The following is a 22625-nucleotide window of genomic DNA, read 5'->3' as shown; positions in this document are numbered from 1 at the left end:
CATATTTGGACTATACAAACATTAAAAATTGGAACAACGTAGTCGGTAAGTTCCACTTTAGAGGATAATACGAATTTACAGTGGTTCTATTTCTCTTCTGCCTTAGCGACGACAGACACAATTTCTACCCAAACTTTCGACGCAAAACGGGATTTAGAAAATACAATAGTCGTTCATCATTCGGGCTTTTGTGGTAGGTAAGAGTAGGGAAATGGGGGTTTCGTTAGGGTTTATTTGATAAAGCATAAGTTGTTTTTGAGTGGTCTTGAATAACTTTAGATAGTTGAAGAAGCGGAGTAATATAAATATTACTTAGATGGAGTAAAAATAGGTCGCAAGAAGTAACACTTTTCATATTTGAAGTGAAACTTCTATACTAACAACTGTAAAATTGAAGGATATATATTTTTTATTAATGATTTTTATAAACAAAAACAAATGGAGTTAATATAAAACCGTACACTATTCTAGCTTTATAATTTTATAATGTTTTTTTTAATGTTTATTAAAAAACGATAATTCTATCACTCGCCCGAATAGCCTGGAAGCTGTGGCCATGAAACCAAAATACTACAACATCTATATCTCTGATCTACTACTAATTGCTACTAACCAACAATTTGTTTTGCGTGGTCTGTGGTCTGTTTTTGTTTAAATGTTTTGTTTATTATTCATGTTTGGAATTTATTTTTAAATTAATATTATTTATTAAGCAAACTCATAGAATATGTATTTCTTTTGCATAATCAAAATTGTATTTTTTTACATAACTAAATTGTCACTCTAAATCGCTGTCTTTTTTAGACAGATGTCACTTGTCTTGTCATTATTCGAATTCTCAGAATGTTGTTAACAAAAATTTCATCTTAAAATAAAATTTTAATTAATTACAATTATTGTTTATCTCCATCATTTACCGGATTACTTAATAATACATAAATTACAGTTTAATTTCAAACAATTCATTATTTATAGTGATTTACAGTAATTTTATTAAATTATACGAATATTCTCGTTGATTATTGGTTTGGTTTGGTTTGGTTTGGACTGCATATTATTTGTGATTTATTCATTAGATTGATATACTCGTATCCTGGTTTTATCTACTTCAATTTTCAGTTGGCTAAAAGCTAACCTAAAACAAAATTTAGCTTATAAACAAACTAAACAAAATTTGTTATACTTATTCATGGCTAAGCATTATTAAAACAGACATGATAATAAAATTATACTTACATTTACATTCATTAAAATCTCATTGCAAAAGCATAAAACATGATACCAAAAACGTAAAAAAACAAGTGCGTTTACCTAACTTAACTTATACCGTATGATAAAAAAATGCGTCAACGATGGCTATGAAAAGAAAATCGCTGTCATATGTAAAATTATATGGGGAATGTCATCGATATTCATTTCCAAGCCAACTAGACACCGTTTTTTTCGATCTTATGGTATATTTGTTATATTATTAATTATTATTAACTTGCGCGGATCTTTCATTTGAATCTTTGTTGCAATGTTGCAGAAAAAACGTTTTAATCATCATTCAAAAACAATGTTTCTGTAGCAAGGTTTCATCAATCACGTCACAACGTTTAGAAATTAACATTACAAAGCAAACTGTTTGGGGATTGACTGCAATGTTGCAAATGTAATATAAGTGTTTTTGCTTGGTGGGTTATTTTTCATACCTAACCAAACACACAGATATATTAACTTGGCCAAAGTCTTCAGAAAGGTCACTGCTTGACAATCACAACTCTAACGCTAAGTGCTCTTTCACATGGAGCAATATAACAAATAACGGCATACAAATAACTGATTTTTTAATGCTTCTTTTTGTCTTTGTCTTATTTGAGATTAACTTCCACTGGGTTTATTTATGCTGTATATTTATTTTTAAACAAACCTGTAGTAAAAAGTAACATAAACTTTTAAACTGAAGTACATTCTAGTGTACCAAAGGGAGAAACACAAAAAGAGAGAGTGTAGCAGTTGCATAGAACCTAAACCAACTTATTTGTTATTTAATTTGGACTTTGTTTGAGTTTCATTGTTCTCTGCTTCGTTCTTACTTAAGATAAAACAAATATTGAAAGTTGAAACGGGCGGTCCTATTTTAGAGGAAAACATGTGTTTACAAAGGCTCCAATTTGGTTTTGTTCTTCTGAACGCAACATAAAAGGTTACTACTGTATTTTTATTCAACTTATATTTTATGTGTCATGTTCTCGTAGAGTAAATCTTGAAAATATATGTTTAAAATAGTCTCTAGGTAATAAGAATATGCTGCATCCCTCATTTTTAAGTTTGATTTTGATATCTGGAATTGACCCGATGATAATATACAGGGTGAATCTTAAATAGGTGCAATTACTTTCAGGGTTGGTAGATCTCGACAAAAGAAACATATTTTCTCTTTGTCGTTTGTCAAATAAGTTCAAAATAACCGAGTTATTTTACTTTGAAAATTTTCCAAAAAAATATTTTTTGCTTAAATTTTGTGAAACTGGATTTTTTCTGGGTTTTATTTATTTTATATTTACTCTACTACCTATGGGGTTGTCATATTATCAATAAATGATATTTCTTAACAAAGTTTTCAATTTTTTTGGCGAAAAAAACCTCATAATCGTGTTTCTGGAGTCGAAATACACTACTCCTAAAAATATTTGTACTTATTTAAGACTTATCCTGTATAATTTATATATCTATATAGTAATTATTATTTGGCGATCTACGTTAACTTAGTTTTAGTAATAATTATATTATTTTACTTCAATATATTTACTGTATAAGTGTCTTCTTCAAAATTCGGTCTACCATAATTTGCAATTTTGTTTGATATATACAGAGCGAATCAAAACTAAATTTTGTATTTTTCTCCATGAATTTAAACAGAACACCATGTATTTTGTATCACAATCGAACAAGGTCATTCTTATTAGATATCACTAAAGTGTCAGTCTGATGGTTTGATCTTTAATGTCAAAGGAAGCTAGATAAAATCAAGAAAAAAATACGCTACAAAACTTAATCTTAAATATCTTAAAAATTATTTATTTTAGGTATAGGAACATGTATAGTGAAAAAGTTACGAACTGAAAAACCTTTTCACTAATGAAATAAAAAAAGTGGGTTTCGATTTAAAAAAAAAATATTTATGATAATTTTTTAATCTCTCAATTCCATGACAGCTACCTACGATCAATATTATATGACATTCAAGCAATTTAATTTTAAATAGATAGCCACATGTCTTCTCTTTATGTCACAGTGGCTGTGGTAATTACTAAATTTGACGTTAGGCTATACAAATTTTTTTAACAGGCAGTTTTTTTTCCTCCAAAAATTTTAAATATAAACGCTTAACGTTGGTAGAGTGTTTAATATCAACATTCATAAAATTTTACAGAGAATTTAAGTAGTTTCGTAATAAAAATGGGGTACCCATTTAAAATAAGAGTTGCTGTCAACTTCCGGTATTTCCGGAAGTGCCGCCATATTGAAAATATTTTTAATTGATAGATCTCATCGTCAAACAATGATGTAGTTCTCTAGAAACTTCTAATGCACACTCAGCCAGGGACACCCTGTATATGTTTGTAAAAGATGATGAAAAATACTTCTGTATATTTCTAAAGGGATTAAAATCTCATTAAAATTCACGATTTTAATTTAAAAAATTTTAAAATATCTATAATTGCAGTAAATGGAATATCTGTATTTATATGAGATGTATTTTCCATTGTGTGTTGTACTACTGTTTCTTTAGCAACTAAAACCATTTCAAGGGCTCTAAGAAATAACTTACGCTTTGTCAAATAAACCCTAACAAAACATTTTCCCACTAATGCCTTCTACAAAGACCCGGATGGAAACAAGAATATCTTTGTATATTCAGTATCTCCGTTCGGCGTCTAAAGCTTTGGGTAAAGTTTTGTCACCTAGCTATATCGAAATTAAAACCATTCTATCTCGCTTGTATCTCGCAAATCCTGACTGAAATAGACCTCGTTTTAACTTTCAATATGTGTCAAGTTTAAATGCGACCAGAATGAAGTATAGGCTTAAGAGGACAACTTTTAGCAAATAGCGATTCCGATTTATTGCGAAATTTACAAGAAAATGTTTACACGTTTTTAATGCGGGGGGTTTTATGTTGATATAACCCTAGATCATATATACTTACGTGGATAAGTAAATCACTACGGAAACTGTCGCAAACATATCAACGACTTCCATTTATCTTCGTTTTTTTGTTACACACATCCTTGTCGAGGACCTATCGTCCACGCGCCAAATTTGAACATTAATTTTAAAAATTTAATTTGTAAAATGCATATTATATTTGAACAATAAATTGAATGTTTAGTGTCACAAAAATTAAATTATATAGAAATTACATTTAGCCGCTCCGTACGAATATCAATATTCTTAGGAAATCTAACTAGAAAGTAGGCTAATATAAATAAAAGAACAACTGAATACCTACTTTATTTGTCTATGAAAAGATAATTCGGGGACCTTTATATTAGAAATTTCACACACTAAACACTTTCTAGTCATTTTTACGAGTATTTAGGAAGTCCAACGAAAAAAATAGAAATATAACAATAAATTGAATGTTTACTGTCACAAAAATTAAATTATATAGAAATTACATTTAGCCGCTCCGTACGAATATCAGTATTCTTAGGAAATCTAACTAGAAAGTAGGCTAATATAAATAAAAGAACAACTGAATACCTACTTTATTTGTCTATGAAAAGATAATTCGGGGACCTTTATATTAGAAATTTCACACACTATACACTTTCTAGTCATTTTTACGAGTATTTAGGAAGTCCAACGAAAAAAATAGAAATATAATTGCACAAACTTAAAATTAACTCCTCACTGAACACACTTGCATCTTTTGGCTATATAAAAGCGGTCGATAAAAGAGTAATTAATACAATTTTTAAATTAAAAAGCGCAAGAAACAAGCGTCGTTACACGATGGAAATAAGATTATGACATATGATTATGACAATATGATGACAATCGAAAGTTGGTTTCCATAACAATGTATAATTTGTACTTTCAAAACCGTATAAAATTGTGATTATTTTGGAAATACGTGCAACTTTTAATGCCCATGCGCAAAGTAAGGTTCTTGAGAAAGACAAACCTTTTGAACGTCTCATAAGTGCAATAAAGAAGGTTTGAAAATGGCATGCCGTAATGTTGGAGACATATTTTTTAATGCTAAACTTATGGCGTTGATTTATCCACGTAAGTATATAATATGATCTAGGGATCAGGGGCGGGAAAGAGAAATAACAAAAGCGGTTCCACCGTTTCCACGGAAATTTCAAATAAAATAGTTCCAGCCTCAGGCGCTAGGTGGTAGTGCAATAAATTTTTAGGTTAAGAAGTTGCTACTAGTTTTTGCCAGACGGCGTAAAATCAGAATTTTTTTGTAGTTTCCATAATTTCCAAAGGTCATTGTCATACTATTGTCAAATTCTCAAAAAATATTGTCGTTGTCATAGCCAATCATAATATTATCAAATGATTTTCAAACTATAATTTGTTATATGTGTTTTAATTAGACAATTCCTTTTGTTAGTGGCCCTAAAAATATAATGTAAGTCTTTTATTTTTGTCATTTAAGTACCTATTTATATTTACTCCATTTACAAAATTTTGGGCATATTACGTTGGTCTAATTTTATTATAATAAACGTTTAAATATTTGATTTATATATAAAAACTTTAAATAATAAACAATATTTACACATGTTTGGCTCTAATTTTATTTAATAATTGTATAAATAATACTGTTAAATCTTATTTTTTACACATCTCAACAACACTTGTTATTAGTATTGTTGAATTTGTGTAAAAAATAAGATTTAATAATCAAATTTAATTATTTTAGAGTAAAATTCAATAAATACGCTCATTTAAAAAGCCCGCGCATCGATCCATTTAAAACAAGTCCTACTCAATAGATGGCGCCACTTCTGTAGGACCATTTTTCAGTATGGCAGAGTCTATTCTTTTTCTAGCTAGGTATATTCTTTGCTAGGGATATAACATTGTCTAATTTTTATTCTGTTAGTCCGTGTAACTTACAAGGTATTACTACTGCTACTGCCACATTACTCGCTGACAAGTATTCGACACGCATCAGAACATAGTTACGCAAGGCGTTTTCTTTTATGAGCTTTTCTGTGACTGAAAAGCCCGATACGCCTCTCTTCTGCACTCCGGACCTTCAAAAATTTAATTGTTGCCTAAAACCCTTGTTGCCTTTCTACTTCTTGATTGTCGTTGTTAACTGAATTTACAATTCTTCTCCATTGCGTTCAATAGTGCGCTGCTTCTGCCCACTGATTTTGCATGCTTATCTCTTTAAGTTTTCGTGGAAAATATCCTTGTACCTTATGAATTTTCCATCCAGTCTTACCGTCTAAAAGCTCACCGTAAACACGAGATTCTGGTAGGCGGTTTTCTTCCAACCTGCATACGTGACCAGTCTATTTTAAGCGGGATTTAGTAATCATGACTTCAACTCATTCGAACTAGCTTTTATAAAGACCAATACGTTTGAGACGTGGTGGAACCATTTTATTCTTAAGAGTTGTCTAAGGTGTCTCTGTTGCAACTTGTTTAATGCGTTCCTGTGCCGATGTGTGCCGAAAAAAAGGTTGCTCAACCATAAATATCAAGAAAACTAAGTCTTAGGGCGAATATTGAAAGACACTATGATATGCGAAACAACAGCTGAAGAGGATTGACTAGAAATGAGAATGTGCTATATGTGTGCTCTTACAAAGTAAAAATAAACATCCAGTATCTTTGTACAGTTTGTAAAATATCTATTTCTCTACACTACGCAAGAAAAATATATTTAATTGCTGCGATTTTTTAAATAATGTTTGATTGCCATTCAGTGTAGCCGCTGAGGGTTAAGAAAATAAAATTAAATCTATTTTTGTTTTTTTAAACTTTTTTACAGATACCTGTAAAAGTTTTTTAATTAATCAGTTAAAATTGAAGAAGAGATGCCAAGAGAAAATAAGCGTGAACATTTAATCAAGAAATAGGTGAAAGAAGCTCTAACAGTTTACTCCCAGAAAATTTTCAGGAAAATATTTCAAGAACTCTTGCATAGTTTGTTCACAACTTTTCAATCAAAAAAACTATTAATGAATTTACAAAGCAATTTATAAAACTTGATAGGTATTTTCGTATATCCGCAGAACCGACTAACCTAGATGCAAAGTTTGAACGTTAGAGTACAAGATTTATATCCTTGCGTTAAAAGTTTAAACACTTTTTATAAAGATCATACCAAATAAACTTTTAGTCACGTGATTAAACTTGACCGGTACAGCGTTGCCCACTTTTGATCAAATTATTTTAAGAAACAAAAATAAATTAATTATAAATATACAGGGTGTCCCACTTAAGATGGATACAAGCCAATATCTTGGTTCTTTGTTGAGCGATCTTTTTCATTTTTGGCAGGAGGCTGTATGGCTATAAGACGTACATTTTGCCCAGGGGCGCTATTCTGTACAATCGTCGGTATTGGTAAGTTACCGACAGCTATCGGTACGTATTTGTATATGGTAAACATGTGTTGATTGTTGTTGTCATAGTTACCGATCGGCCCTATGACAGATATCGCAAATTTGTATCGACGATTCTCGGTATCTCTACCGTGAGGTTGACAAGGGCACGGTAGAAATACCGATTTTCGTCGGTACAAATTTGCGATATCTGCCATAGGACCGATCGGTAACTATGACAACAACTATTAACACATTTTTACTATATACAAATACGTATCGAGAGCTGTCGTAACTTACCGATACCGACGATTTTACAGAATAGCGCCCCAGGGTAAGAAATGTGATACCTCATAGACGTACGTTTTAATGGGGTTTGATATTTTTCGAGTCAACAGTAAACTACCCTTAGGACAGTATTTATTTCAAATCTGATAAATTATATTGAATCCTCCTTACCTAAGATACTTAAGTTCTAATTTTTATAAATATTGATACAGGGTTTGTCACTAAAATATGACATTTTTGTTTTTGATATTATTTTTTAAGTACTTACGACTTCACTGGATAAGCAACTGGTATATTATCAATAACCAATTATACCCAATTATCAATTACTTAATAATCGATTTAAGTTTGCTCGAAGATGGTCGAAGATGTTGACTTTTAGTTCGTTATAGTTTTATGAATCTTTGTATAGAGCATATTTTTCAAAGTTAATAGTGATTGTTTTAAATAACTATTTGAATTTTTTTAAATATTCCTCAATAAAGAAAACTGGGGTTTTAAATTATTTAGTAACTCATTTTATTCGTTTGTATTATTAGCAAACTTAAAAAAACAATTTTTAAAGTAAACAAAATAAATTGAAAATATTTAGTTTTTTGTATCGTATCTTAATTATTATGGAAGCTATCTGAAAACTTAAATCGATTATTAATTGATAATTGGTTATAATTGGTTATTGATAATAAACCAGTTGTTTATCCAGTGGCGTCGTAAGTACTTAAAAAATAATATTTTTTTTTATTTTAATAACACGTTTTTTTAATAACATCTCTTATTTTAATAACACACCCTGTATCAATATTTATCAAAATTAGAACTTAAGTATCTTGGGTAAGGAGAATTCAATATAATTTATCAGATTTGTAGTCAAGCGTCAGTTTGTCCAGACCCAACTCACAATTGCCCGTAATACCGTCACGGGTGAATAAACTAACATAAGTATATAAATCCAATAGTTTTATTACGTTTTAGACGATTAGTAGAGAAGAAGATAGTAGAAAGCCTTGTAGAGAAGAATATTGCAATTGACAACGGTGAGTGGTACATCTCACCGAAACGTTGTGCAAGTTACAAATAAAGACAATGGAAGCCTGAAATTTCTTTAGTATCTATCAAACTGAATCATTGTTTATCACATTCAAAGAAAATGCCTAAATTTTTATATCACGTTCCATGAAATTATAGATCGTTGCAAAAATGAGGTATACAGGCTGGTCCGAACTGTATTCCGGAAACTTCGGTAGCATATTCTGCAGGTAAAAATAAGTTAAAAAAATGTATAAATGTATGTCCTAAAATGCTTAGTTTCGAAGATACAGGGTGTAGAAGTTTCATTTTTTCATTTCATTTCGATGTCAATATCACTCCTATTTGTAGGGGCGCCACCTACATGTGTTTTAACTGTTTTGAAGAGTAAAAACTTTTCGTCCGCACCTGTATAAAACTACTGAGTAAGGGTAGTTTACCTTTGACTCGAAAAATATCAAACCCCATTAAAACGTACGTCTATGAGGTATCGCGTTTCTTACCCTGGGCAAAATGTACGTCTTATAGCCATACAGCCTCCTGCCAAAAATGCAAAAGATCGCTCAACCAACAATCAAGATATTGGCTTGTATCCATCTTAAGTGGGACACCCTGTATATATAGGCAGTTATTGTTTGCATCAACAAAAATCACCTTCATAACAGCACTTAAGGGACATAAAGGTCCATTACTACCACTTTCCCGCTTACAATATTCTTGATGAGTTTTTTGCAACGGCTATTAAGTTACCTTGTACACTTCGCAGTAAAAGAGGTTCTAAAAAGAACAATGTTCGACTGCAAGGTCTGCTACTAAAAATGTTTAAACTAAAAGTATCACAACGCAATTCTTTTAAACAAAAAACACGTAATACAAAACTAAAGTGTCAAAACGAATGACAATGTTAGGAAATAAATAAATAAATGTGACGACTTGGGTTGATTTTTTTACAGCAGAGCTACCACCTGAATCCCCAGCGGGAGATTTAAATTCCCGTAAGTCAGCCCGGCGCCGAATATGTTCTTGGTTGGCAACAATGAATTTAAATTCGCGCCTTCGATTACGTAACTAAAAGTTTAATTGGTAACGCTTATACTATAGTCCGTCTATATAAAGTATACGGAATTTTATATTTTTCCTAATTTTAATGTATTTTTTTCCGTAACGCTCATAACGTAATAAAGACAACAGTAATCCATCACGTAGGTTGTGCGGATAGTAGGCTATGACCAAAATCGCATGGCAACACTATCTGTCAAATATTGTTGATTGTAAACCGGTTTAAGGTTTGAGAAATAATGTTGCAAGTAAAAAAAAAGAGAAATGGTGGAATATATAAATAGAAAAGGTGTTCGAAACGTTAAAAAATGTGTGCAATTGACTGAACTCGGAAAAAGGGCAATATATGAGACAATAAAGAGGATAAAAAATGGCACAGATATGAAGCATGGAGCAGTTTCAGGAAGACCGCGTAAGATTCGCGAAAACAATTTAAACGCTTTAGTGGCATTAGGACGACAGAATCCGCGCCTAGGGTTTCGCAAATTGGCTAACAGATTTGGAAGTCAGCAAAAATTAAAAGTGTATCTAGAAACCGTACGCATGCCACTGAAATGACAAGGCTACATATCAAGGAAGCCAAAAAAATCCCTGCAGGAACACCTCTACAAAGGCAGCGAAGAATGGATTTTTGCCAACGTTTTCAAGAAGATAATTTTAATAATGTTTTTATTTCTGACGAAAGTTGTTTCGTGCCTGGTGGAAACCACATAAAAATCCTATCAAAAGAAAATGTTGCCGTTCAAGTTTCAAAATTTCCCACTAAAATAATGGTTTGGGGAGAAATATCTCAGCGTGGTGCTACACCTCTGTGTATAGTTGATGGAACTGTAAATAGTGCAAAATATTGTGATATTTTAAATGGTTTTCTTCTTGAAACGGCTCATGCTTTATATCCAGAGGGGTGGCGTTTTCAGCATGATAATGCAAGATGCCATACTTCTGCCTATACTCAAGCTTGGATGCAAGAACACTATTTGGCAACAATTCCATAGCCAGCAGCTTCACAAGACCTTAGTCCCATTGAAAACATATGGGGACTAATGAATAATTAAATGGAACGAGCAGCTCCACGAAATAAACAAGATTTGATTCGCTTAGTTTTACAGGCTTGGACAGAACATTATGGTGTGGACCTAGTTTCGGGTGTACCTGGACGTTTAGTTTCTATCAAGTGTTTGGAGTTAAATGGAGGTTGTATATAAGTAAATAAAATTAATAATTTGTTATAATTTTTTTAACTCAAGTCTTAAAAATATATATCAATAATTGTAATTTTGCTTTCTTTTTTCTGGACACTTTCTAGACGGACTATATTTTAGTCATATTATTTTTAAATCACGTTTAAAAGCCACTTTCGATGATTCTTGTTTGTATATGTCGCAGGCGTATCGAATAACTCGGCATTTTGCAAAAAGACTAGGCATATTATAAAACGCCGGCGTTTTTAACAAAAGAAGGATATATTAAAAAGGACCTATCTGTTTTCAGTCGTTTTGCAAAATGCCGAATAAAGACTAGTCAGATGACACAAAACATTTTACGCGGGATTGGTATAGCTAACCTAAATTTATCCAACGTCATTTCTTGAACTTCTCTTTCAAAATTTGGAAATAATGACACAAAAAGTGCTAATTCTGTTAAATAGAGTATGGTTGAGGATGATTATTATATAAATCCTAATTCATTTTATTCTAAAAGAAAGCAAAGTTCCACAAAGAAGCAGTCCTGTACACAGAATGGAATTACAGAGTATAAGAATTAAATGAGATATTAATATTAACGTTTTAATAATTTTTTTATCTAAAATTATGTTATTTATAATTAAAATTTATAAAATAGGACTCAAGTTGTTTTCGTCTAAACATAATTAAATTTTTACATAAATAATTATTGTTTTTGTATAGGAAAATATGGGGTATTTTTATTAAAGCGTAAATTATTCAGTATGCTTATATGCTCATAGCTGACTAAACTGTGATAATTTTTTAATCTGCCTGGCCTCGATTTTCGATTTGGCATTTTGTAAAATGACTAAAAACAGGCAGTCTTTTTGCAAGTGTTCAGAAAATATCATCATTGTTTAGTATGCCTAATTCCGATTAGGCTTTTTGCAAAGTGACTGAAAATAGACAAGCTTTTTGTAAAAATTTTTTGTTTTGTGTAAAAAGCCGGCGTTTTATAACATGCCTAGTCTTTTTACAAAAAATTATATTATTATTCCGGATTATTCTATACGCCTGCTACATATAGTGTGACCAACGGATCTGTAGCTACGGGGTATCGGCAGGGGAACGCAGTTGTAAACAAAACACGCCCAATTTCATTCATAAAATAGGCATGGACGTACGGTGTTATATGAAAATAATGTGTATCATAAATATAATACTCAGATTAATAATTTTTTTCACAAAACTTTATGCTGTTTGAATCGTTACTGTTGAGTTAGCAGATAAACACTAAAAGCTTTTATTAAAGCTCCCTTAAATATTTTGAATCATTTTATTATTGTGTTGTTAAAATAATAGAAGAAATAATTACAGCTGGGGGTTGGAACCTTTGGTGTTACACAGCAAAATAAAACACTAAATCAGTACAATACACCAAAACACTTTTAATTTTACACTGGACCACGTTTCGCTAACCATGTCTGCCATCAGCAGATGATCAAGACTGAGTCTTGAGGTATATTTATTTATATATCTGTACTAACTATATTTTTTTCTATAATACATAATTTTAGATATAACTATTTCCAGCAAAAAAAAATCTTGAAAATAGTTAACTTTGGAAGCGCAAACAAAACATAATTTTACTCATCAGTAGATCTGATATTGCCTATTACACCAGATATGGTATCGCTCCGCCAGCAGTTTTTAAAGGTTAGGTCATTGTCTACCCATATGTTACATCCAAATAGATAATACTTGGCTATATTTTCGAATTTCGCGTATATATATTTATATCTCTCTCTGCAATATAATGGGCCGCTCCATTAATATTTATCTGTTATTTTAACATTTACGCCAAAAAAATTCATTTGATTTTAATAACCCCCTAAGCGTTTCCCTGCAAAAGGAAAATTCGATTCTTCCTGCAATTTTTGCAAAAGCTTTCTAATTGTGGGGACGAGTTTGAATTCGAGATAAAATCTATTTATCAAATTCCTGACCACTTCGAAAAAGTCGTTGAGCTTTTCGACAGCAGTCTCACGTGGTCGTTTCTTTCCAGAGAGGATATCATTTTATCGGGGTTAGTTTTCAGCCTTTTTTTTATCTTCTGTGTGAATTTTTTTATAGCCGATACGCTAACTCCGGTATAAAGAAATATCCGCTCAAGTTTACGTTTAAGCGGCAACTCAAGCGAACTCTCTGTAGCTTCTTCATCGCAAACCCTATTATGAACACAAGGAAATACACCAAATGAGATTTCATCCACGTTATTATTAACTTACCTATATAAATTAGCTATTATTTCTCTTGTCTGACTATGTAGCGTCTTACCCTTAACAAATTTATTCGTTTTAAAACACAAATATACGATCAAACTTGATATTAATAATTAAAAACTACGAACGAAAAACATTATAACAAGATAACAAAACAATAAAACACAACTTAACTATCAAATATACTAAAAATATAGGAATAAAGTTTAGGATAACCGGTATAAAATAATGAAATAAAGTAATAATGATCAAAAAAATGACACCGCCACTGGATATTTCAATAGTATTCAATATTCCTACTCTTTTCAGAAGAGACCGTGAAGTTGGGGATAAAGCAAGCGAATAGGAAAGGCGTAAAAGCCATGGCAACCGCGTGGTAACAAATCCTGTGACGTACTCTCGCCAATCATGTTCGATGAATAGGCGGCCATGCGCGGCGATGCCGGTTTGTCAATGATATGGTTGAAAAATCTTCAACTTTCATAATAAGCAGATTATACAGAATGAAAGAAATAAGTTATTAAATAAAACATATCGAAGAATATCAACTACGTTAAAATTCCTTAGTAATATACGTCAGAATATATGCTAAACACATTATATATAATAAAAATATATTAAATTTATAGTTCATGTCTGGCAATTTTGCAATTTTATAGATAAACGTGGCAATATCGATTTTTTTCTCGCATTCCTTTCGTAGCTTCAGATCCGCCGGTCAAACAGTATACAGGGTGAGTCATAAATAAGTGCAAATATTTTCCGGGCTTGTAGATCTCGATAAAAGAAACATATTTTCTCTTTGCCATTTTTCAGAGAAGTCCAAAATAACCGAGTTATTTAAGTTTGAAAATTTAAAAAAATGTTTTTGTTTGGAAAAATTTTGAGAGCCACCGGCTTTTTTCTGTATTTGCATCCCTCTTAGTGCCGTAACCATAGAGTAAAGCCGTAACTATGGTAATATCTGAGATTAAGGAATTATACTGTGGCAAAATTTGCGGTGAACAGGCAGTTCTAAAAAGTTTTCGAAAAATATACAGGGAAATCTAGAAGAAAATGGACGATTTTCAATATCTATTTTAGAGAAAAAAAACATTCATAGACGTGTTTCTGGGGTCGAAATATACCACCCCTGAAAATATTTGCAATTATTTAAGACTCACACAGTATAATTAATATATTTTAATTGTAAAGTAACGACAAGAAAGCAGAAAAAATTTAGAGGCAAGAATTTTACCATAAATCAACTTCTTGTTTGTTTTCTTAGAGCTCCAATAGGTAAATATATTAACAAGACCTTTTGACGTTCAAGCTACAACATTCTGAAATAAATAACATTTTTTCTGGTGAAACGAGGACCCAAACTCCCTAAATTTTATCCCACCCTAGTAATTTATTTTTATGAAAAGGTCTGGTTTTTACACTGGAAGCAGCTTTTCCTAGAGGTATTTCTTCTTGTTTTTATCCCGTATATCGCCGAAGAGAAACGGTCGATTAAGTGCAAGATATATTGGAAAAACTATTTCTTTTTTCTCGTCGGCAAAAATGGAGGAAAAAGTTGGTAACTTGATAAGTTAGATAAGTTCGTGGCAACAATTAAGGTGAGAAAATGTGGGCAGAGCTCGAGCCTGCAGGTTTTTGTTGTTCGTGGCGCTAATGGTTTCTAGTCACACTAGCGTAGGAAAAACTTTCTAATTCCCTTTTCTTCGAGAGCTTTTAAGATAGATAGCCGTGTCGAAAATGCTCCCGCTATAATCTTACTTGTATACAGGGTGTTCCGAACTGTATTTCTGAAACTTTGCAGCATATTCTGCAGATAAAATAAGTAAAATAGTTCGTATAAATGTATGCCCGAAAATGTGTAGTTTCGTAGATACAGAGTGCAGAAGTTTCATTTTTATTTCGATTTTTCCAAATAAATTGTGAAGTAACGTCAATATTTGGATGAAAATTAGTGTCTGAGAGTTTTTGAAAAGAGAAATTTGATTTAGATGTCAACATGACTCCTACTTGAGAGGGTACTACCTACGTATTTATAATTGGTTTGAAGTGTAATAACTTTTCGTCCGAACCTGTATAAAACTACTGAGTATAAAATATACATTTACGACATTTTTTACGTAAAAAGGTCTCTTGGTTAAAAAACGCTACGAGTAATAGTTTTCGAGATATTTGAATTGAAATTATCAATACCTGTCATCAGTGACATAAATAAATAAATATGTTGACTAAATAGTTATTAGACTGAAATCATAAATTTTAAAAATTTTTTTGTGCCAAAAATTCAACAGAAACTGTTTTATCATCATTTTTTTCACAGAAAAATTTATGATTAATTTAAAAAAATAAAAATATCCCTGATTTATTATTTCAGTCAAATAACTACCTATTTACTCAACGTGTTTATTTTATGTCAATAATGACATGTACTGATTGTTTTCATTCTAAATATCTTGAGAACCGTTGCTCGTAGGAATTTTTACTAAAAAACTATTTTTACGTAAAAAGTCACGGAAATGTAACTTTTGGCTCAGTAAAAGTTTTATACAGGTACGGACGAAAAGTTATTACTCTTTAAAACAGGCAAAACACGTATAGGTGGCGCCCCCTACAATCAGGACTCATATTAACATCAAAATCAAATTTCTCATGTCAAAAAACTTCCAGACACCAATTTTCATCTAAATATTGAGGTTATTTCAGAAATAATTTGGAAAAAATCGAAATGAAAATGTAATTTCTACACCCTATATCTCCGAAACTAAGCATTTAGGACATATATTTACACGAACTTTAATATTTATTTTTTATCTGCAGAATATGCTACAAAGCCTGAAATACAATCCGGACCACCCTGCTATATCCATGGAATATTGACATTTTAGATTTTTGTATAGGTGCTAAAAACGATAATTGCTGGCTAAGAAATTAAAGACAAAGAAAAACAAAATAAAAGAAAGCTACTTAAATATTATTAGAGTATACTAGAGAAGCTAGAGAGTATACTAATTAAATATACCACCATTATTGCCATTTTTAGAGAAATAAAACATTAAATGGTAACTGTATTTTCGCAAAAGCGGTAAGATTAAAGTGCTGTAAACCTTAATCAAATTTATCGTTACTTTAATAGTATAGAAACTAAAAATTTAATAATATACACGGTTTTCCATTTAAAAAAAAACATTACTTTGATATTTTTTATTTATTTGGGACACTCTGTACCTTTTGAAAATAATTTTAAATTGTTCTCCAACGAATCTATCACTCAGAATATCTAAAAATTTAATCATGTGTCAACAATACTCCGTGTCGTATGAGGTGAAGAACCCTGTATATATCGTATCTAAAACTATTAATAATACAGAACCAAATGGTAAAATCTTGAAAAAGAATTTTCAACAGGACGTTTTATTCGAAAGCGTACTCCTAACGAACAAAACTACTTAAGATTTTAAGAGGTAGATTTTATAGCGTTAGAGAAATAAGAGACTCTAAATTAAAAAGAAGATTGAGCACATCGAGCTTAGGGCCCTCGTGGCGTTTAATTAAAAGTTGGTAGCGAAAATAAAACGATGATAATACAAGATAATAAATTTATTAGTGAAATATTTCGTTGTCTAATCGGTTAAATACACGAAATCATCTCCAGAGTGAAGCTGGGTGTAAAATAAGTGCAATTTTAAAAAATGTCTATACCTATGTATGTGGCGGATTCATCTGATTCATTAAAAAATCCCATATGGGTATTTCGCCACTGCAAGAAAATCTACAAAGTAAAATAGTTATTTTTTGCAAACTGCGTTAATCCAAACGGAAACTACTTGTCAGAAATTAGGTTTACAGATATAAAAATTTGCCTAACGAACAAAAAAAATACTTAACGTTTCGGAAAGTTTATCTCTTTCCGTCGTCAGAAGCAAAAAAATACAAAGAATAAAGAAAAAAACTATTTAAAATGTTTAAATTCAACTATTCGAGAACACTTTAGCTTTTTAAAACAAATACGTCTACAAAAACCGTTGACTTTTTGTTGAAATGACATTATATTTATCATTAATAATGTATTAAATTTAATGTTATAAATTAATTATAAATATATAAACAGTTATTATTTACATCAACAAAACTCACCTTCTTACCAACACTTAAAGATCATAGAGGGCCATTACTAACGCTTTCCCGTTCAAAATATTCTAATAAAGTTGGGATGAGTTTTTTACGGCTATTAATCTTGTATGCTTCGCACTAAAAAGGTTCTAAAAGTTCGACTGCAAGGTCTGCTAGTAAACATTTTTAAGTTTAAAGTACAAATCTTGTATTCAGGCTGTACTTAAACTGCCGTTAAACGGTAGCTTATTAAAATGCCGTTAATAGGTATGACGTCGTTGATGTGACGCAATTGACGGCTTTATGAAACATAGGAATTTTATAAGGACTAACCAACGCTATCCACCCCACCAAATAATCAACTTAACCAACGCAACTAACCCGACACTGATGAAAAAATATAAAAAAACAAATATAAATTAGTAAAAACCAACCAACCCCACCAAATAACCAACTAACCAATGAATTAACACCCTCCAAATAACCACGCTAACCAACCCGCCAAATAACTAAACCAATCCAACCAAAAAGAGTGAAGTTGAGTGAAATCAATGCAATAAGATCACGCTATAAGCAAAAAAATATATAAAAAAGTCCTGGTCGGCGTGAGATTTGAACCACGGACCATTCGCTCACGAAGCAATGGCCTCAGCCACGGAGCCACAGGTGCTCTTGTAAATGCTTATAGCTAGGCATTACTTTCCGCCGACATGAACGACGTCACAATATCTACTAACGGCATTTTATAGGCTACCGTTTAACGGCTGTTTAAGGACATCGATTTAAATAATCTGAAAATAAATGTTCCTTACTAAAAGTATTTATTTACAACCACATATGTAATACTGACATTACTGACTTTTAAAAAATTTGTGTCAAATTATCTACATTTCTTCCCTCTTCCCATTTACCTCACTCGGTTTTTCTTATTTCTCGCCTCATTTAATTAGCAAAATATTCTTGTAATATCTTTATTAAATACTTATCTAACATCAACAGAAATAAACAAGAACATTAACAATAATAATTGAAGATTTTAATACATTTATTTGTTAAAATTAAAAAATGCTAGACTTCTGTGGCTTAAAACCTACATTCTGGCGTTTTGAAAAAGCGACGAGTTTGTGATATTTTGATATGTCAGTCTTTTCCCTTAATTCTAGCATTGTCCGTATCATGCTGTACGTAACCCCAAGAGTAGATGGCTTTTTCTGCCTTGTCATATCGCTAAAATATGCCATCAAGACTGTCTCCGAAGCAATATTCTTAGCATTTCTTTCGGCACACCATTTTTCGTATACTTTAAATGCTATTTCATATCGCCCCCGACGTTTCTCTGGAAATAAACGGGCTTCTGCTCTTTTTGCAGCTTCGGCGAGGGCCTATTGTGGCTCAGTTTCTACAAGCTCTTTAATAGAAAAAGAGCATTAAAGTTCACCCTCAAGATCCAGCCTTTTAATATAGGCCGTTATGTCCGAGGGTGATATGTCTTCTAGGTCTGATAGGTCTAGCGTGGGTTTGCCAAACACCTCAAACCTGGTCCTGCCCCCAGCGGGGCAGTTACACATAACGTGCTTCATTGTTTCGTCATCCTTCATACAGAGTCGGGCATTCGGCGTCTTTCACCAGTCCCATCTTCTGTAGGTGTGATCTCAGCGTCAGTGGCCGTGTATACTGCCAGTAAGCGTACGCGCGCTCCGTTCCTACCAGTCTTTAGGAGGTCATCTGTTCTACGTTTGGTTGGTCCTGCTAGGATTGTCTTGTCATGTTCCATTCCGGGACCGTCATACCAGTCCCGAAACTTCGCACCCCTAACCCATTCGCAGAGCCTGTCTCTTGCGAGGATTTTTAAAACGCTAAGTGTCGGTTCTAGGCCCACGAATGGCGAGCCTGGACCAATTTTGGCCAGGGAATCAGCACGTTCCGATTTCCCTCTAGGCCGACATTGTCCCGGTATCCATATTTAGCGACACTTTGTTTCCATCTGCCCAATATATTGAGTAGTTTCATACAATGAAGAATCGTCACAGACGTACATTTCGTTGCCTCAAGTGCTTTCAACGCGACTTGGCTATCCGAAAATATGCTTATTGTTTTCCCGGTGTATTGCTGTTCTACCAGTAGTTGCACACAGGCTTCAATAGCATATAGCTCAGCTTAGAAAATAGTGGTGTGTTTTCCAAGACTGTGGTAGATCTCAGTCTTTGGACTGCTGCAGCAAATTCCTGCGCCAGATCCTTTATCGTTTTCGGATCTGTCTGTGTACCAACACATTTCCGCATGTAATAAACGCTTTCTCGGCTTATCCCATTTGTCCCTATTCGGAAACAGGACGTTGTAGATGCGTGTCAAGAGTTGGATTGGTGTGAGATCCGAGACCATTCCCAGAATCTCATCCGATTCTAGTTCGTCTACTAGTCGGCTTTGTATGAACATGATTGATCCTTGGCTCTCTCGTGCCATATTTAGAAACCTATATGTAGCCCATCTCGCCTCCCCCTCCAAAATAATTTGAAGAGGTAAGTCGAGTAGGGCTTCCATAGCTTTTGACGGTGTAGAATGAAAGGCACCAGTCAACGCTAAGCATGCTTGTCGTAGTAATTTTGACAGTTTATTCTTTGCCGTTGTTAAGGCTTTCTGCCACCAGCACCATGATCCCGAAGACTTCTGTATTTTTGAGGAGATGTCCTCCTCTTAGTGTCCTTTTACTAAGATCACCAGGTCGTCCGCGTATGCCTGTGCTTCAACCTCATATGCATCGATGATTGCCATTAGGTCATCCGCTAACAGGGTCCACAGAAGAGAGAGAACTCCTCCTTGCGGGCATCCCCTGCCAGGAACAAACCTGACGGACTCACCGCTGAGCGAGGTCGTTGCTATTCGATTTTTGAGCATTTGCTCAATCCATTCAGTTATGGTTGCTTCGACTCCACGGGCTTTTACAGCGCCTAGGAGCGATTGAGGGGTAACATTGTTAAATTCTCCCTCAATGTCTAAGAAAATTCCTACCGCAATTTCCTTGCGATCAAAGGTGCTCTTAATTTCCCCCACCAAATTGTTGAGGGACAGTTCTGTTGATTTCCCCTGCTAATAGGCATATTGCCGGACATTCAGGGGATTAGACGTAAGGATCCCTCCCCTAATATGCCCATCCAACACCTTTTCCAGGATCTTCAGCAGAAATGATGTAAGGCTTATTGGTCGATATGAGCCAGGTTGTAGGTTTTGTTTCCCCACCTTCGCTATACCACCTTTGCTCTCGTCCAATCCGCTGGCATGTATGACCATGCCAGACTTGCCCTAAAGATCCTTACTAAGCGAGAGACGATAATGCTCTCAGCCTTCTGCAATAAGGCCAGGAACACCCGTCCTCTCCTGGAGATTTAAATGGGTCAAAACTTTCGATCGCCCCCTTAGTCTCCCTATAGGTGATTACTTTCTTCGCTATCTCCCAATCCACTTTTTTGGGCCGATTTTTGCGACTCATACTCATGAGTTGGCGACATTGGGGGAGGTTGTTCTTTATCACCTAGAGTCAGGCAGCCTGGGAAGTGCTCTTGGGCCAAAATCTCTAACGTTTCTTTCCTGGACTCTGTGAAGTTACCGTCGGGGCGCTGTATCGTCCCTAGCTAAACTGTCACTTAGTTGCATAGACTAATGTCACGTACTAGAGATAGATTGGACACTGATATAAAACAAATGGGTCCGTCATTTAGAGCCACCTGGTGATCCGGAAGAAACTAATGGAGAGTTTCGGCATAACATACTTTAGCGTTCTCTCAGTTACTTATTAACGCTAATTAAAACGGTAACGTTATTCAAGCGCAAAATTATTCCTTGTAAATATAAAACAATAAATATAGACTTTTTTACTGCCATTTTATGTTTTATTGTATCACTAGAAGTGTAACATAATTAAACAAAATTAAAATTATGAATATTACATTTTAAACACCAACTATAGATCACATAGCGCCTATTTTTTTTTTGATTTAGCTACTAAATTATAATATAGTAAAAATATTATAGACTACTAATTAACTGTTACTAAAAATACTGTACCTATATATATTACCAACTATGTACTTACTTATTTATGATTAAAACCTTTTTTTATTTGGTTCATAAATTTATAATTTCTAAATGTCAAAATGACTTAACAAAAAAGTTTAGTAGCTAACACGAAAATGATGATCGACTGTAAATATCAGAATGCATAAACTAATAAAATCACAAATCACTGAAATCACTGAACTTTCCGGCAAATCAGGAATGTCTTGAATTAATAATTATTTAAATAATGATTTAAAAATAACTTGACGGATCACCACCAACATTTTGTCAACTAGACAAATCTAGACCACAGACAGTAGTTAACATAGAGACTGTCATGTTCATATATAAATCAGAAATTCACTTTAATGTCTTTTGCGCTGTCTGGCGATGCGAAAGAAACTAAATTTGTAGTTCTATAAAATTACCATTGAGTGTCTAGGCATGCTTAGTTGTTTCTTGTTTTATTGTGAAGTTTGCGCCATGACAATCACTGGTACCGGTAACTATAGATATGGAAATGCTAAAACAAAAACGACAACTTTTCGTGTATTTATTTTTTTTCAAAATAAAATGTCCCTATTTTCAATTAATGATGTGGTTGTAATAAAATATTATACAACCCGAAAGCTATTATTGTCTCGAGATGTAGTTAATCTCTCTACAGTAATGAAACACTTCGCTCCTCGGTATGTAATATACTATTATTTGTTTTTATATTGTCTTAAACATAAAAAAATATAATATTTGAAGTGTATGCCAGATAACACATTGCCTTGCGTTAGCAGTTAAAGTTAAGAGTTTTTAAAGTTAAAACCACCACTTTAGAGTTTAAAAAAATGGTAGTTTTTAAATTTCAGGTATATGCCAGGCTGTAGATACTCAGGGCTACCCCATAGACTACGGTTTACCAAAAATGCCCTGCAGATCAACTTGCAGCGAGCCATACTACAGAACGCTTCCCTGCAATAGAATGAAGAGGCATTCGGCGGCCAACCCATTGAAAAGGTACTCGAGGGAGATAGAATTCCTTTCCCGGAGTAAGCAATACGTAACTGAACGAAGTACTGGAT

General features: G+C 33.0%; 1 protein-coding gene across 1 annotated transcript in view; it reads left to right on the top strand.

Annotated features, from left to right (window-relative positions):
• LOC115888237 (leucine-rich repeat-containing protein 24-like) overlaps positions 1 to 22625 on the top strand; it is a gene marked incomplete in the record, with an annotated part of 116049 nt that overhangs the window by 86568 nt on the left and 6856 nt on the right. Inside the window, 1 exon segment of the mRNA XM_030907895.1 lies at positions 22413 to 22592. Coding sequence (XP_030763755.1) covers positions 22413 to 22592 — 180 coding nt within the window.

This window comes from Sitophilus oryzae, unplaced genomic scaffold, assembly GCF_002938485.1.
Source record: "Sitophilus oryzae breed Bouriz unplaced genomic scaffold, Soryzae_2.0 scaffold_690_pilon_pilon, whole genome shotgun sequence".
Taxonomy (NCBI): Eukaryota; Metazoa; Arthropoda; class Insecta; order Coleoptera; family Curculionidae; genus Sitophilus; species Sitophilus oryzae.
This window is presented reverse-complemented; position numbering and strand designations above follow the sequence as displayed.